General features: G+C 57.2%; 1 protein-coding gene across 1 annotated transcript; it reads left to right on the plus strand.

Annotated features, from left to right (window-relative positions):
• Nucleotides 1-1014: 1014 nt before the first annotated feature.
• ZBTB7B (zinc finger and BTB domain containing 7B) lies at nucleotides 1015-13523 on the plus strand. Its single transcript, XM_053475012.1, has 4 exons — nucleotides 1015-1176; nucleotides 10335-10446; nucleotides 11943-13003; nucleotides 13117-13523. The coding sequence occupies exons 3-4, from the start codon at nucleotides 11949-11951 to the stop codon at nucleotides 13511-13513; spliced, it is 1452 nt and encodes a 483-aa protein (XP_053330987.1). The 5' UTR covers nucleotides 1015-1176; nucleotides 10335-10446; nucleotides 11943-11948; the 3' UTR covers nucleotides 13514-13523.
• Nucleotides 13524-15404: the final 1881 nt, after the last annotated feature.

Consider the following 15404-nt stretch of genomic DNA (forward strand, 5'->3'; position numbering starts at 1 on the left):
TAACGGCAGCTGCTGCACCCCAAACATTTCATTTCGCTTTATTTATTAAGAATAAGTGTATTCTGGAGGCAATTTTAGCGGGCTTCCCAAATGATCATGTGACCATAGAAGGGCATGACTGAGTGACAACGTGTGGTTTCCTGCTGTTTCTATACACATTATCGGGGGCTTTTAGGGCTGTAGAACCCCCGTGATAACCTCATCAGGGGAGGAGAGAGGGGCATCAGGGGTTTTGGACCCTGAGAGGGACTGACCAAGCTAAAGAGGGACACACGGCTGTTATGCTTTACAGCCATTTACTGTAACGGGACTATGTCGGCTGGGCCCATGTCTGCACTTCTGATATCTCATTTCCAATGATGAGTTGTGGCTAATCTTCTGCCACCTCTACTTGGAGCCTAATCCATGCATCCACGACTCCTGCAGAAAGGGTACCTGTGGAGGGGCCTTATTACCCCTGCCAGACTTGGCCACTTTAGGCCCCTAAGTCTGATGGTACGTCAACTTCTGCCCACCAAACATGCCAGGCCTTTTAACCTTTAAGCCGTGGGCCCCACTCGTCTTAAGGCCGGACTAGTTGCCCTTTTAAGAGCGCGCGGCAGACACCGCGTCATCTTCCCGTTGGCCCCGCTCCTTAAACTGATAAGCAGAGGATTCGGCCAATCGAAGCGAGCAGATCCTGCGGCCCTGCCTTCCCAACGGCCAATCGACGAGCAGGAGGTCGCAGACCACTTCCTGGTTGTCAGTTAAGGTGGCCCCATGAGGATGGGAGCTGGGCAGAGTTTAAAGGTGGCAGGGAGGAGCGAGTGACAAGGTGGGGGAGGGAGAGAGGTAACCTGTGGCAGGTGGGGAGGGGGGAGGGGTTGTGCAGGGTGGGGGGCTTCAGCCATTGGCTGTGCAGGGGCAGATCCAGGCAGGGAGGGGGATCCAGGAAGTGGCTGGCTGGCTGGGTGTAGCTGTATCTAGGGGGCTGGTGTCAGGGACAGGTGAGGGTGGGAGGGGACAGAACAGGTGTGACAGGCTGGGGAAGGTGGAGAGCGCAGTGAGGGGGGAGAGCAGGCAGCTTCCTGGAGGCAGAGCCCACCCAGACAGCAGGGAGACAGCACAGGGGACACAGCCTGCTGACCCCCAGTCACCCCACAGCTGCTGCCCAGGGGCACTCGGCGACCCCCGCAGGTGAGTGGCAAGCCTTTACCTACCGCAGCCTCTAACTGTCACCCCCTTCTGCCCCAGGCCCTCCAGCTGTCACCCCCTCCTACCCACCCCTGTCCCCCCAGCTGTCACCCCCCTGTCTCTCCAACCGCCTCTCCGGTCACTGCTGCCCCACTTCCTGTCAGCCCGCGTCTGCTCGCTGCCCTTTCCTCCTTCACTCTTGCCCCACTAACTAGCCCCTTCACCCCTTCCTTGCTCTACTGTCTCTCATGATTCTGCCCCTCGCCTCCTGCGATTCTGCCCCTCGCCTCCTGCGATTCTGCCCCTCGCCTCCTGCGATTCTGCCCCCCGCCTCCTGCGATTCTGCCCCCCGCCTCCTGCGATTCTGCCCCCCGCCTCCTGCGATTCTGCCCCCCGCCTCCTGCGATTCTGCCCCCATCATGTTTTTGTACTCTGTGCCACATTTGCAGTCCCACAGCCTGCTGCTCCTCGGTCGTCTCAATAATCCCCGTCCACTGGGGCCGTCTGCCCCCCAAGCCTCGTCTGGTGGTGAGGTGGCATCTGTCACTTATAGGCACCTGTTGTCACTCACTAGACTTTTAAGAGTTAAACATTTGCCCCCTGGGTTATTCCCCACCCTGTGCTAGTTGCCCCCAGGATATTCCCGTTACCCCGGTGACAGTCTGTACGTGGCCCCGCGCGGGGCTTTCTACCTGAACAGGTTCATCGAGTTGCTGTTGTTTATATTTTGGGGCATTTTTCCTGATTCCCTCAAGCTCTCCACCCCCCCCCTCTTTTATTGCCCCCTCATGGCGGTGTCAGACTTTACCCTCACCTGTGCTTATCTTCCCAATATCAGCCTTACGAGTCCCTCCGCTCCCTCACCCACTGGAGACTTGTTATTCCCCGAGAAAGGACTGTCATTCCCAGTATCCGAGCAGCCGCAGAGCTGGCCCTCTGCAGACAGGTTAGGGTTAAAGCAGGCGTTGCATGGCCAAGTGCTTTCGTCCCACTGCCTTGCACATTGGTGGATCTTCTTAATGCTCGAGAGCTTGCACTCTAGCACTCCCACTAATCATAGGCAGCCACTTGTGTCTCCTGCTGTGGGAATGGAGCAGCCATTTTTTATTTAAAAGAGTAAATGTGCAAATCGTTTGCTTGGCCCCCCGTCGTCCCCCTGTCCCCCAGCGGCCCTCCAGTGCTGATGTATAGCGCTAAGCAGCTGTTACTCCCTGGGCGCTGCTGGAAGGGTTAATGAGACGTTGCTGTCACCTCTCCCTGCCCCCCTGCGGTTTAACCTGCTTGCGCTAATCCCAGCTTTCCCTGCTGCCAGCGGACTCTCGGGGTCTGTAATTATGGAGGTCGCCGTGGATTTGTAGGGGAGGACAGAAGATTGCCATCTCCCCCTGTAACCCTTTCCCTGCTCAGACACTTGTGAGATTGGCAGCTTGTGAGATTTGTTGCCTGATGAGTCCTGGACAAGGAAGGGTTACACGTAGATCCCTTACCATGGGCACCATGACAGGTCATACTCTGTACTGTCATATAAGGAGGCAGGACTGTCGCTACCCTAACCCCCCCAGGCCAGTATCGGCTGCCCTCCCCATAAGGTAGCGGCATGGAGAGGGTTAAGCATTGTTGCCTGGTGGCCAGATGTCTGCCGAGGGCTCGGACTTGTTTTCTGCGATGTTCCCGCTTGAGGCTGGCGGGGAGAGGACTGTGCGTTACGTCTGTGGTGCTTTCATGGAATGGCTCCCTGGCTTAGGTGGTAGAGATCAGCTGGGTTTGGGCCATGCCAGTGTCTGAGGCAGGAGGGGGCACTGACGGCCATGCGTCTGCTGGTCGGCCCCTGTTGGCAGGCGGTTTCACTGCTGAGAGGTCTCAACGGCCTCCAGCTCACAGATAAGGAAGTGATCGGCTCTGTGATCTGCAGAAGCCCCAACCCAGCTGAGTAATGCAGCGAGTGAGAGCGCTCAGCACTGCGAGCGCTCGCTGAAGTCTGCGCCAGGAGACCCTTTTAACCGCTCGCTGCCCCCAAGCTGTTAAACGCGGCCCAGGGTTGTTACCGCTGCAGAGCGAGATCCGAGGACAGGATCTGGGGCCACGCCGGCCCGCTGGGTCATCACTCCCCTGTTAGGGGCAGGTAGTGGGAGACGCTCGAGTTTAGGGAGGGCAGATACTCGTTGCTTATCTCTTCTGGACTCCTGTGAATGTCTCATCTCTGCCCCACGCGGGGTTAACATTACCCACAAACACCAAACATTAACCCTTTGAAACCCCCAGAGTGCGCGACTAATTGCGTTCAGGCTCCAGGTTGATAATGAAAAGCCGGGGACCTCTGTTAGAGTGCAAGCTCCATGGGCCAGAGGTTTCTCCATGGGCCAGATCACCTCCCTCTTCAAAGCTACTTGCTGTCTGTGTCCAGATTGCCAGGGATGGTCCCGGGAGCTTACATTCTAAAGTCCCGATACGGATACATTGAGAGCGGGCGATAACCGTCTTGACCGTCCTGCAGCCGCCGCCGAGCAGTGCTGGTTTATGAACCGCTGGCACCTTATTTGTTGCAATAAAGAAGAATCGTGCTTTTGGTGAGGAAGTAAGAACGCTGCTTTGCGATTGGCCGACTGAAGCTGGGAGATGGCGTCTTCTTCTTGATTGGTTGCCGCTTTTTCTGGTGTATTGCTGACCGCCTGCTTCCCGCGTGTTGGAAGAGGAGGCAGGAAGTGTTGCGCAATATCCTCTTACTGGTAACTAGAGTGTTAGCTCTGTTAGCGAGGTTATTGCCCTGCGGTGGTGCACGATCTCCCTGCTAAGTGTAGGAGTCCAAGGAGGGATTTAAATAGAAGGCTGGACATTTGGGGTGGAATTGCCAGCTCCGTGGCCCTTGGCATCTCCCGTTGCGAGTCCGTGGCCCTTGGCATCTCCCGTTGCGAGTCCGTGGCCCTTGGCATCTCCCGTTGCGAGTCCGTGGCCCTTGGCATCTCCCGTTGCGAGTCCGTGGCCCTTGGCATCTCCCGTTGCGAGTCCGTGGCCCTTGGCATCTCCCGTTGCGAGTCCGTGGCCCTTGGCATCTCCCGTTGCCTGGCCGGGCCATGGCGGTCGGTAACGCACCGTGTTTACGTTGGAGGTCTTAACACGCCCTCAACTGCCCCAGAGCAAAGCGTTCAGTATCTTATCTGCCCCCAACACAAACTGCAACCTTCCAAAGCCGTGTCACCCAGCTTCTCAGGGGAATTCTGCCCAGGGGGTAACTGTCATCGGGCTCTGAGGGTAACATAGGGTGGCCGTGATTATAATCGGCTGGCATTGAGCTGTATGAGCCGCTGGCTACCCGCCTTGTTGAGTCCCGTGTCTGTGGGCAGTGACACGCTGGGTGGGTGCCGGGGCCACGACTGGGGCATGTTTTGGTCACTCGGGCTGGTCGTGATGGCGTCTGCAGTGGTCAGACTGGCATGTGGACGCACCTGCTGGCAGGCATTGCCCGGCTCCTGGGGAGGGACCCCTCGGCATTTGGTTTAGGTGGCCGCTGTTAGAAGCTCAGCACCTCTTGTGCCAGTCCCTGCGTGGTGGGGAGACCTCCGTGGCTTCCCCTGTGTTGCTCAGAAGGCTGCAGATGATGAAACTGCGGAGAAATCCTGTGGCTGCTCTCATCATGCAGGGACCTGGGGACCATCCACCAGCTGCCTCCCCCACTCCGGCCTCCCACGTGCAATCTGTACCAGAGTTGCACGAGGTCCCTGTTACCCCCAAGGGGGCCACGTGTACCTACTCTCCTCCTTGGCATGGAGATGGAGGAAGAACAGCTTTGTGGCCGCGGTATAGCTCCTTGAGGGCCAGCGTGGCTGCAGGGAAGGTCACCCCCTGGCCCATCACTGTGAATGTTTTATTTCTGCTTTAGATTTGTTTTCTGGTTCTAATTAACAAACTTTATTTAGTTTGAGATGAAGTTGACAGAACGGTGTATTGGGTTCCAAGAATATAGGTGGGGGTACGGAGCAGATATGGAGAGTGGGTACGTGTGCCCACTCTGGTGGAGAGTGGGTACGTGTGCCCACTCTGGTGGAGAGTGGGTACGTGTGCCCACTCTGGTGGAGAGTGGACCTGTAATGTGCACCAATTGCCTGTGTCCTCCTTGGCATTAGAATGGTAACACTGGCCATTGGTGATGGACAGTTGGTTATGCCCCTCAAAGTGGTCTGTGTGTGGGGGGCACATCTTGGACCCCAGGCTGTATGCTGTGGGGTTAATAAAGCCTCCTTGTCACCCATTGTGTTTGGCCACTGGATGCCTCCATAACACTCAGCCTACGAGGGGCTACCAGGCTGCTTGATTCTTATGACCCCTGGCCAGCTGAGAGTCTTGGGAGTTGTAACATCAGAAGAGCATCGTGTTTTTGCCTGTTTTCGGGAAATCTGGTGAGAAATACCTTTTACCTGTGCGCTTTTTTTTGGCATCACCTGAAGCGGAAACGGCTTTTCCGTCTCCGAGCCGCGCAGGTAACCTTGTAATTTGGAAGCCGTTCTTCCGCGTGGACTCGTTAATCCTAATCCCCCCCGATCCCTACAAGGTGCTGGACAGGTCGCTGATTCTCTGTCCTGGGAGGGGGTGGTGTGCGAGTGAATGGAGGTCAGGGTGGGGGGCAGATATCCGGGAAGGGAGGGGCGAGTGCCCACCTGTCCTATTTCTCAGCCCGGCCCTGCAGGGATTTCTCCGAGAACCTGTCGGTTTGGTGGGTGCGGCCAGAGATCATGCTAACAGAGGGTGGAGCGCAGTCTACTCTGATCCTACCACCCTGTCTCACCTGCTTAACCCTTTGCGCGCTGAACGCCGAGGCACTGTGGGGGGTGTTGAGTAAAATGAGTACTCAGTGTGGTGGCAGCGATTCCCTGCATGCAAGTCCAGCACTAAGGACAATGGTGGCAGGGGATGGCTGGGGTCTCTGTGCGTGTTACGGTTACCAGGGACGACTGGGAGTCAAGGGGTCCCTCTGCGTGTTACGGTTACCAGGGACGACTGGGAGTCAGGGGGTCCCTCTGCGTGATACAGTTACCAGGGATGACTGGGAGTCAGGGGGTCCCTGTGCGTGATACGGTTACCAGGGACGAGTGGGAGTCAGGGGGTCCCTCTGCGTGATACGGTTACCAGGGACGAGTGGGAGTCAGGGGGTCCCCCCTGCGTGATACGGTTACCAGGGACGAGTGGGAGTCAGGGGGTCCCTCTGCGTGATACGGTTACCGGGGACGACTGGGAGTCAGGGGTCTCTATGCGTGATACGGTTATCTGGTACGGTTGAGAAGGGGGGGTCTCAATGCGTGATACGGTTATCTGGGAAGGCTGGGAGTCGGGGGTCCCTGTGTGCATGATACGGTTATCTGGGACGGCAGCGAGTCGGGGGTCCCTGTGCGTGATACGGTTATCTGGGAAGGCTGGGAGTCGGGGGTCCCTGTGCGTGATACGGTTATCTGGGAATGTTGGGAGTTGGGGGTCCCTGTGCGTGATACGGTTATCTGGGAAGGCTGGGAGTCGGGGGTCCCTGTGCGTGATACGCTTATCTGGGAATGTTGGGAGTTGGGGGTCCCTGTGCGTGATACGGTTATCTGGGAAGGCTGGGAGTCGGGGGTCCCTGTGCATGATACGGTTATCTGGGAATGTTGGGAGTTGGGGGTCCCTGTGCGTGATACGGTTATCTGGGAAGGCTGGGAGTCGGGGGTCCCTGTGCGTGATACGCTTATCTGGGAAGGCTGGGAGTCGGGGGTCCCTGTGCGTGATACGGTTATCTGGAATGGGAGTCAGGGGGTCCTTTTGTTGTCCACGTCCCACCCTTATTAGTCTGTGCTGCTCCTGCATCCCAGGTTGGTTGCCTGTTGTCCACGGAGCACACCGTTGCCCCTGACTTTCTTGTAATGCCCCTGAACCCCCCTGCTTTCTGCCTTCGCCCAGGGGCTTTGGCGGGGCTGTGAAGGCTGTATTGGGAGAGCGCTCTTTGGTAACAATCTGCAGCTTGTGGTCTCGCTCCGAGCGTCTCTTCAACTTCTCACTTTTTCTGAAAACCCATCTTGCGACACCCACCCAACCGAGCCGGGGCCGGTGGGGGAGGGGAGGGGCGCTCGCTGCTAAAGTCCCTTTTTCTGCGTTTTTGGTTGGGGCGGCATGTGATTTCAGGGTCTGACTCAGCTGATATGTCTCCTCCACACCCACCCGCACCCATAATCCCTCTGCCCCCAGCACCTCCCTGTGCTCTGCCTTATCGGCCCCCTGCAGGGGTACTGGTGTGGTGGTGGTGGTGGGGGGGGTGATTTGCCACCTTCCTGTGCCACGGTAGTCATGGTATTGCCCGGTCCTGGCTGGCAGTCGGTACCCGGGTCTCATGTGTGGATCCGTTGGCACGGAGGGTATTAGATGGGTGTATCGCCCACCCTGGGGTAACTCGTGACTGCCCCGCTGAGTGTCTGTCTCGAGGACCCTTGTCACATGCTGTCTCAGGAGGAAGTGCGGAGAGGGACTTCCTTATTAATGAAATGAGGCAAAAGGGGGAAACCTGTCGCCAGATCTGCCCCGCTCTGTGCTGTCCAGGACTCTCACTGCGTATCTCTCTCTCTCTCTCTCTCTCCCTCCTTCTCTCTCTCTCTCTCTCTCTCTCTCTCCTTCTCTCTCCCTGCTTTGTCTCCCTGGGTAAACACAAGCTTTCTTGTGGGTCTCTGCCAGGTTGGGGGGAGGGGGTGGCATTGCCGGTATCCTGGTGCATTTTGCCAACAGGGCGTTGTGTTTGTTCAGTCTACCTGTACCCCTCACCTTCTCCTGGGGGTGGGGTGGGGGAGAGCCGCGCGGTGTCCTCATAGAGGGGTCTGTCCTCTTATCTTGGAAGTTAAATAACACCATTCCCGAGGCTTACTCTGATTCCAAAAGTGCAAGCTCTTGGGGTCAGTGTTTGCATGGCTGTAGAGTGTGACTAATATTTTATAAATGCCATCTAAAGAGACCCCCGAGGCTTTAATTCTTATGTTACCATCTTTCCTGGCCTATGAAAAGCCTTCCGCGGGCCTCCGTGACGCTTATCTCGGGAGATGTCATGTGATTCCTGCGGGGCTTTTTAAAAATGGCTGCCGGCTTCCCAGACATAACCTTGTTAGACTTTATTCACATAGCGCCAGAAGATGCCGTAGCGCTGTTAGTGAAAACTGGCAATCACATTGGGGGAGAAGGTGGCCCTATCCCTGGGAGCTTACAATCTATTTCAGCCTCTTGTAAGGAAGCCTGTCCTAGCGGTTTCTGGGGGGGCCCCTTCTGCAGCACAGGAACAGGCAGCAGGGGCAGGTTGCGTGACTTGCCCAGGGGGGTTGCTACAAACCCCTGAGTGGGAGCGGCAGGGCGACGGGACCAAAGTCCTTCCAACTCCAGCCATAAAAGCCGCCCCGCCTGCCTCCTTTGTCCTGTGAGGTGGGTGCGGGGGGAGGGGGTCCGCGGCACCTGGGCACACGGCTTACACCTTCCTCTTTATCTTCTAATTGTCCTTGGTGCCGGGCTTTGCGCCCTGCAGTGGTGGCTCTTGGGACCTGCACGTCCTTTTAACCCCTTAACTGCCAGGGAGGAGAGCTCTAGCTCACGGCCAGCAGACCCTTCGCAGGCGAGTCTCTGGGGAGGTGGAGTGCCTACATGGAATCGCACCCTGCAGAAGCCGTAGGGGGCAAACAAAACAAACTGGCTCAGGATTTGCAAATTTGGATTGTTTTTACTGTTGCGAGTCTGAGGCAATATAACGTGTGGCTGGCATCCTATGGGCACACAGAATACCTGTCCCAAGAGCTTACAGTCTAGTGGTATAATGGTAGTACCTGTGCCAGGGAGCTTACAGTCTAGCGGTATAATGGAGAGCCTTGTCCCAGGAGCTTATAGTCTAGTGCAGTGTAGTTGTGACACTACGGGTGTGTTGGATTGGCTGAAGATGATGATGCCGCAGTAAGTCCAGCCTTTTGACCACCTGTGCCAGGGCTCTTGCAATCTCTGTACTCGGCAGCGGCGGGGAAAGGGTTAAGTCCTGTTTTGGTGTCTCAGCTGAGCCAAACGCTGCCAAGTGGCCGGCATCCAGAACCATTTAATGCCCTCTCCCTCTGCCCGGCGCGTTCCGCAGCTCTGAATGGAAGGTGTGCCTGTAATCGGTTGGACCCGTTCTTGGTCAGACCAGGTGGGACCAGAACACCCCGGCTCATTGTCTGCGCCGCCCTGTGCTGCCGCGCCGCCCTGTGCCGCCGGAGATAATTGTGGCTCTGGCATCCGACGAGTCTAATTGTGGTAGAAGCAAGAGTCGTTAAGATTCCTGTGCTGTGAGGTGGGACTGTCCCGGGACACATGTCACTCGTTACCGCTGTGGTGTCACTGTGTCATGTGACCATAGGCCACGGTTATTTGAGACCGTGACGGAAATGTGGGTTAAGGGAGCCCCACAAGAGACGCGCAAAGAGCAGTCTGAGTGTCAGACTTACAGGGTTGCAGTTCCCTGTAACCACTAACTTTTCTCTCTCATTCGCACATTGTGTAGAGGTTTGTGCAGCGCGGACCCCCAGCTGATGTCCGAGCGTTACTTAGCGGGGTTAATGCAGAGATCCTATTACCCCTTCTCTTTCAGGTAGCTCGGAATTGCCCTGCTTACCTGGTTCGGGTTCTGAGGGCCGCGTCTCAGGTCCCCGGCACCTCTGTCCTACTGCCTATAAAACATTCATTTTCTCGCAGCCACTGCCGCGAAGCGCCTGCTCCTGCTCGGCAGCGCCATGGGGTACCACCTCGTCGGGTGGGCAGCTTCATTCCGGCTGGCGTGCGTGACGGAGCATCGTGACGGAGCATCCTGGCGGCGCGCGCTTTCAGACCATGCCCCGGGCCCCGGCGTGCTCTGCGGTGGAAAATGTAGATGCTCTGCTCTCTTCCTTATCTAACCTCGTCTCAAAAACAAGCGAAAGGATGTCCCACCCCCTCTTCCATTCCCCCCCACCCCCTCCCTATCTCCTTTCACCCCAACTTCAAAGGGTTAAGCGCGTTGGGTCCCCAGCGCAGTTCTGGGAAGCCGGCTCGTGGGCGAATGTTTCTCAAATGTATAGAAATATATGAAATTGGTTGCCTTTTTCTCGAAGGTGGATTTTTTGGGGGTTTTGATGGTATTTAGTTTTTTTCTTCTTCTCGTCTTGTGGCAGACGCTCCCCGTCGGAGGCGCCCGGACCGGCTTCGCTCATCTGGGTCTCTACCCTTCAGTGATCGGGGAGGAACAAGGACGTCGGACCAGGGAGGCCAAGGAGGACACCAAAGGTATGGGAGACTCGCCCTGCAGAGCGTCGCGGAATAAAAGCCCCGGGCTTCCTGCACAGCGTGTCGGTGGCCATGTTTCATGCTGTAGATTCATGCGGGTCGGTTTGGCTTCGCACCAGGAGTGTCGCCTCTCTGATGGCAAATCCCAAGACCTCGAATCCTTTCCACGGGCCACGGCGGGCTATGCCCCCACCCAGCAGCCCCCGTCACCCAGCAGCCCCGTCACGCCCCGGGGTTTTGGCCGAGGTGAAGCCCGGACGTCTGGTAGAGACTGTGGGCACGGGCTGTAGCCGGTGAATGAGCCGGTTGCTTGACGTGTCACCGGTGTGGCACACGTGTAAATCAGACAGTTACGGTGCCTCCCCAGCCCTTCATGTACCTGCCGTCCGAAGTGTGGCCCCTTTTTATATGTTTAGGTTTGGCCAATCTCTGGGTCCTTTCTCTCACGCTCTGACCCACGGACTTTCTTTATGACCCCCTCTCCGTCTCTCTCTCTCTCCGTCTCTCTCTCTCTCTCCGTCTCTCTCTCTCTCTCCGTCTCTCTCTCTCTCTCCGTCTCTCTCTCCGTCTCTCTCTCTCTCTCCGTCTCTCTCTCTCTCTCCGTCTCTCTCTCTCTCTCCGTCTCTCTCTCTCTCTCCGTCTCTCTCTCTCTCTCTCTCTCTCTCTCTCTCTCTCTCTCTCTCTCTCTCTCTCTCTCTCCGTCTCTCTCTCTCTCTCTCTCCGTCTCTCTCTCTCTCTCTCTCCGTCTCTCTCTCTCTCTCTCTCTCCGTCTCTCTCTCTCTCTCTCTCTCCGTCTCTGTCTCTCTCTCTCTCTCCGTCTCTGTCTCTCTCTCTCTCTCCGTCTCTCTCTCTCTCTCTCTCCGTCTCTCTCTCTCTCTCTCTCCGTCTCTCTCTCTCTCTCTCTCCGTCTCTCTCTCTCTCTCTCTCCGTCTCTCTCTCTCTCTCTCTGTCTCTCTCCGTCTCTCTCTTGCCCTCTCTCTCTCTCTCTGTCCCTCTCTCTCTCTGTCCCTCTCTCTCTCTGTCCCTCTCTCTCTCTGTCCCTCTCTCTCTCTGTCCCTCTCTCTCTCTGTCCCCCTCTCTCCCCGTCCCTCTCTCTCTCTGTCCCTCTCTCCCAATAAAATAAGTGATGCTTTGTAGTAACTGATGCTGGCGACGTATAATCTGTATCTGTCGTGTACGCTCTGGAGAGGAAATGTCCCTTTCATCTGGGGAAGGCGCCGGCAGCGCGCATGCAGGGTGGGGCAGAACACGCTACAGGGTTAGGACAGACCCGGCAGGCGGCCCAAACACGGCCTAGTACCCCTGGACACTGCTTGTACCGACGGGGCCGGATGGGGATGGGCTGGTACCCCCGGGAGGGAATGTGCTCGCGCAGGGGCCGCCAGGGCTATAGTTACCTTGTATCGGAAGGAGCAGTCGCTGTGACTGATCATGTGCCCCTCCCCGTTATACCGTGTGTGACGCTCATTGGCTTCCCTCTCTGTTTCCCGTGGCAGGTGAAGATGGGGAGCTCAGAGGACGAGCTGATCGGCATCCCGTTCCCGGAGCACAGCAGCGATCTCCTGAGCAGCCTGAACGAGCAGCGGCACCGCGGTGTCCTCTGCGACATCACCATTAAAACGCGGGGCCTGGAGTACCGGACCCACCGCGCGGTGCTGGCCGCCAGCAGCCACTACTTCCGCAAGCTGTTCACAGGGGCTCAGCCTGGCTCCCCACCGCGGGACGTCTGCCAGCTCGACTTCCTGAAGCCCGACGCGCTGGGGGCCCTGCTGGACTTTGCTTACACGGCCACTCTGACAATCAGCAACGCCAACATGCGCGACGTCCTGCGCGCAGCCCGTCTCCTGGAAATCCCCTGCGTGGTGGACGCCTGCGTGGAGATCCTGCAGTGCAGCGGGGACGGGGAGAGCACCGAGGGGGACGCCGAGGACCTGGAGGGCTTCCTCAGAGCTCGGCAGTACTTGGAAGGCTACGCCGCACAGGAGAACGGGGAGGACATCACCCCCCCGCCGGAGGAGACCTGCTCCCCACCCCCTCTCTCCATGGATGAGCCGCTCAAGCCGGTGCAGCTGATCCCGCGCCGGCGCCGCAAGAAGTTCTTACAGGTGAAACCCAGCATGAGGATGAGAAATGGCGACAGCCCTTATCCCGTGGTAGATGAGCCCTTTGAAAGGGAGCCCAGTCCTTTAGATGCCCCCTCGCCTGCAGAAATGCCCCAAAGCGACAGCGGCCTGGCTTACGATAGATACCCCACAGACAACGGGCTGGGGGCCTCACAAGTGTTTGTCCCACCTTCTCCGCCCGAGGAGATCCTGTCCGACGAGGAGCCGGCAGACATGGGCTTCCTGCACCCCCTGGATCCCGACAACTCGGAGTTGGCCTCTTCGTCTCTGGACGGCTCGGACAAGCTGGTGCGGAAGAGGCGGTCGCAGATGCCCCAGGAGTGCCCCGTTTGCCACAAGATCATTCATGGAGCGGGCAAACTGCCCCGGCACATGCGGACTCACACTGGGGAGAAGCCCTTTGTGTGCCAGGTCTGCGGCGTGAGGTTCACCAGGTGAGTTCTCCAGATGATGTCCTGCCACCCCCCATAGCTTGTGCCCCCCCCACTCCGGCCGCCCTTGCTCGTAGCTCCCGTTATTTTTCCGTAACTCCGGTGTTTTTCCGCAGGAATGACAAGCTGAAGATCCACATGCGCAAGCACACGGGGGAGCGTCCGTACTGCTGCGAGCACTGCAACGCCCGCTTCCTTCACAGCTACGACCTGAAGAACCACATGCACCTGCACACCGGCGACCGGCCCTACGAGTGCTCGCTGTGCCACAAGGCCTTCGCCAAGGAAGACCACCTGCAACGTCACATGAAGGGGCAGAATTGCCTGGAGGTCCGCACCCGCCGCCGCCGTAAAGAGGAGCCCCCCGCGCAACGCCTCCTCCCCGCCTCCGGCCTCGACCTGTCTAACGGGAAGATGGACGAGTTGCGTCTGTCTATGCTGCGCTACTGGGGGCTCCCGCGACCTCACGGGGGGACCAGCCCGGAGGGGCCTGTGGTTTTGGACGCCTCGTAGCCTTCATCCCGGCGACCCCAGCTCTCCCCGGAGACGGATTGGGGACGTGGGGGGTCTCTATTAATTTTAGTCCATTACAGCACTTCTGCTAATCCCGCCACCGAAGCCCCCTCCACCTCCCCACCGCTCTCTATCACTTCTGCGGGGGCTCTCCTACTTTCCTGCCCCCTCCCCCCGCTCTCGTGTGATGAATTCTGCAAACACCCCTCATCCCCCCCCCCGAACCGCAGGGACTGAGTCCGACGGCTCCGGACCCCTGAGAGCCCCCCCCCAAGCCAAGAGACTTCGGAGGAAGGGGGGCCGGAGGGGCTTTTTCCTAACCCTCAGGGATCATGAAACTCTGCCTCTCCCGGACGAGGCGTCTTTCCAAACCTGCTTCTCCGTGCGTAGGATGAGATATATCGGCTATTTTTATGGAATGAGATCTATAATATATATACTGTCTGTATATAGAGAAGAAGATGCATAGATATAAATATATATATATATTAACCCTTATATATATGGAGACGGACTCAAGTCAAAGCAATAATTCTTTGTTATGTGGCTGTTTGGGTGGTCCGCGGCTCTCTTGAGGAGGTGTTGGGGGACAGTGCTGCCCCCCCCGTGTAATCTCCAGCGTGACGCGGCTGTCGGTGGTCTATGGCCCGGGGGGCTCCGTGTCCCCCTAGTCGGCGATCCGGATATAAGCACATGTAAGGGAGCGCGTTGAGGGTCTACAGGGGGGAGTGTGTAGAGGGGGCCGCGCTGCCCGCTGTCACGCGTGTACTTGTATGTACAACATGCACGCGTGTGACCGAGGGCAGCCTCTGCTGCGCTCCATGATAATGCAGAGTATCTCTGTGTCTGTGCGTATTCCAGTCCCTGCGCAGAGCTGTATGGCGGTGCCGAGTATGTAGACCCCCGTAGGGGATGAAGTTAATCCCCCCCCCCCCGTTCTAAGGCATGCTTTTGAGAGGACGTGTGTAGCGTGTCCAGGGTGCTCTGCGTGTAGCGTGTGTGTATAGGGGAGCTGGTATGTTTACAGGAGCTCGTTATTCCTCCCCTTATTCGCCGGTCCATGATTTGCACAAATCACCATTGTATTTATTGTAAGTTTTCTTTGTTTTGTTTTTGGGTTCCGGGAGCTGTTCTCAACCCCCCCAAACCCCCCCCCCCCCGGGTTTTGGTGATCGTGCCTCCTGTGACCCTTATGCAATATCCATGTAAACATACGTGACTCACACGTGTGTACGCTGGCTGCACGCTAGATGTCCCTGGAGCTGTAGTGTTGTTTGGGGGGCACTGTCTGCCGGCACCAGGGGGAAAAGGGGGGCCCGGCTTTTTTTTTTTTTATTATACGTTTGTTCTGTTTTTGTACATACGTGTGTTTCGTGTAAATAGTCGTCTGCGAGATGAGATGAATTCCAAAGCCATAACCCAGAGAGCTTGCACTCGTCGCCACCGAGCCTGGGAGTCGGGGGGCCGCACCCGGACGCCCCTCTTCATTGGGTGATACTCTGTACCGCTCCGCACTGCTGCATTCCTTTTTTGTTTAAAAAGCATGAAATGCTGTATTTTAACATTTTCCGGATGAATTGTGTGAACGCTGCAGTGGGTGCAGAGTATGCCCCGAGCCCCGTTCGCTTTGTATTTGGGGGGGGGGTATAAGGAGGACTGTGTATCAGGTGAATAGAGAATCGGCCCCCCGGGGCAAAATTGACGGCTTTTTATAAATTAAAAAAATAGTAAAACCCTGGAGATCCGACAAAAGTACCCCAAAAACACCCCGACTCTTAGCCCCCCCTCCGCGTGGGCGATTTAACCCTCTAAGTGCCTGCTGGGTGCATTATTGCATCATAACGAACCAATTAATTTATTACCCCTGATACACAGACCTTTTTTTTTTCTT

The sequence above is a fragment of the Spea bombifrons genome, chromosome 9 (genome assembly GCF_027358695.1).
Source record: "Spea bombifrons isolate aSpeBom1 chromosome 9, aSpeBom1.2.pri, whole genome shotgun sequence".
NCBI lineage: Eukaryota > Metazoa > Chordata > Amphibia > Anura > Pelobatidae > Spea > Spea bombifrons.

What these genes read in the sequence shown, in the direction of transcription:
- ZBTB7B (XM_053475012.1), top strand. Translation starts at nt 11,949, where the DNA reads ATGGGGAGCTCAGAGGACGAGCTGATCGGCATCCCGTTCCCGGAGCAC. An exon ending in TGCGGCGTGAGGTTCACCAG is followed by an intron (nt 13,004 to 13,116) that starts GTGAGTTCTCCA and finishes GTTTTTCCGCAG; the next exon opens with GAATGACAAGCTGAAGATCC.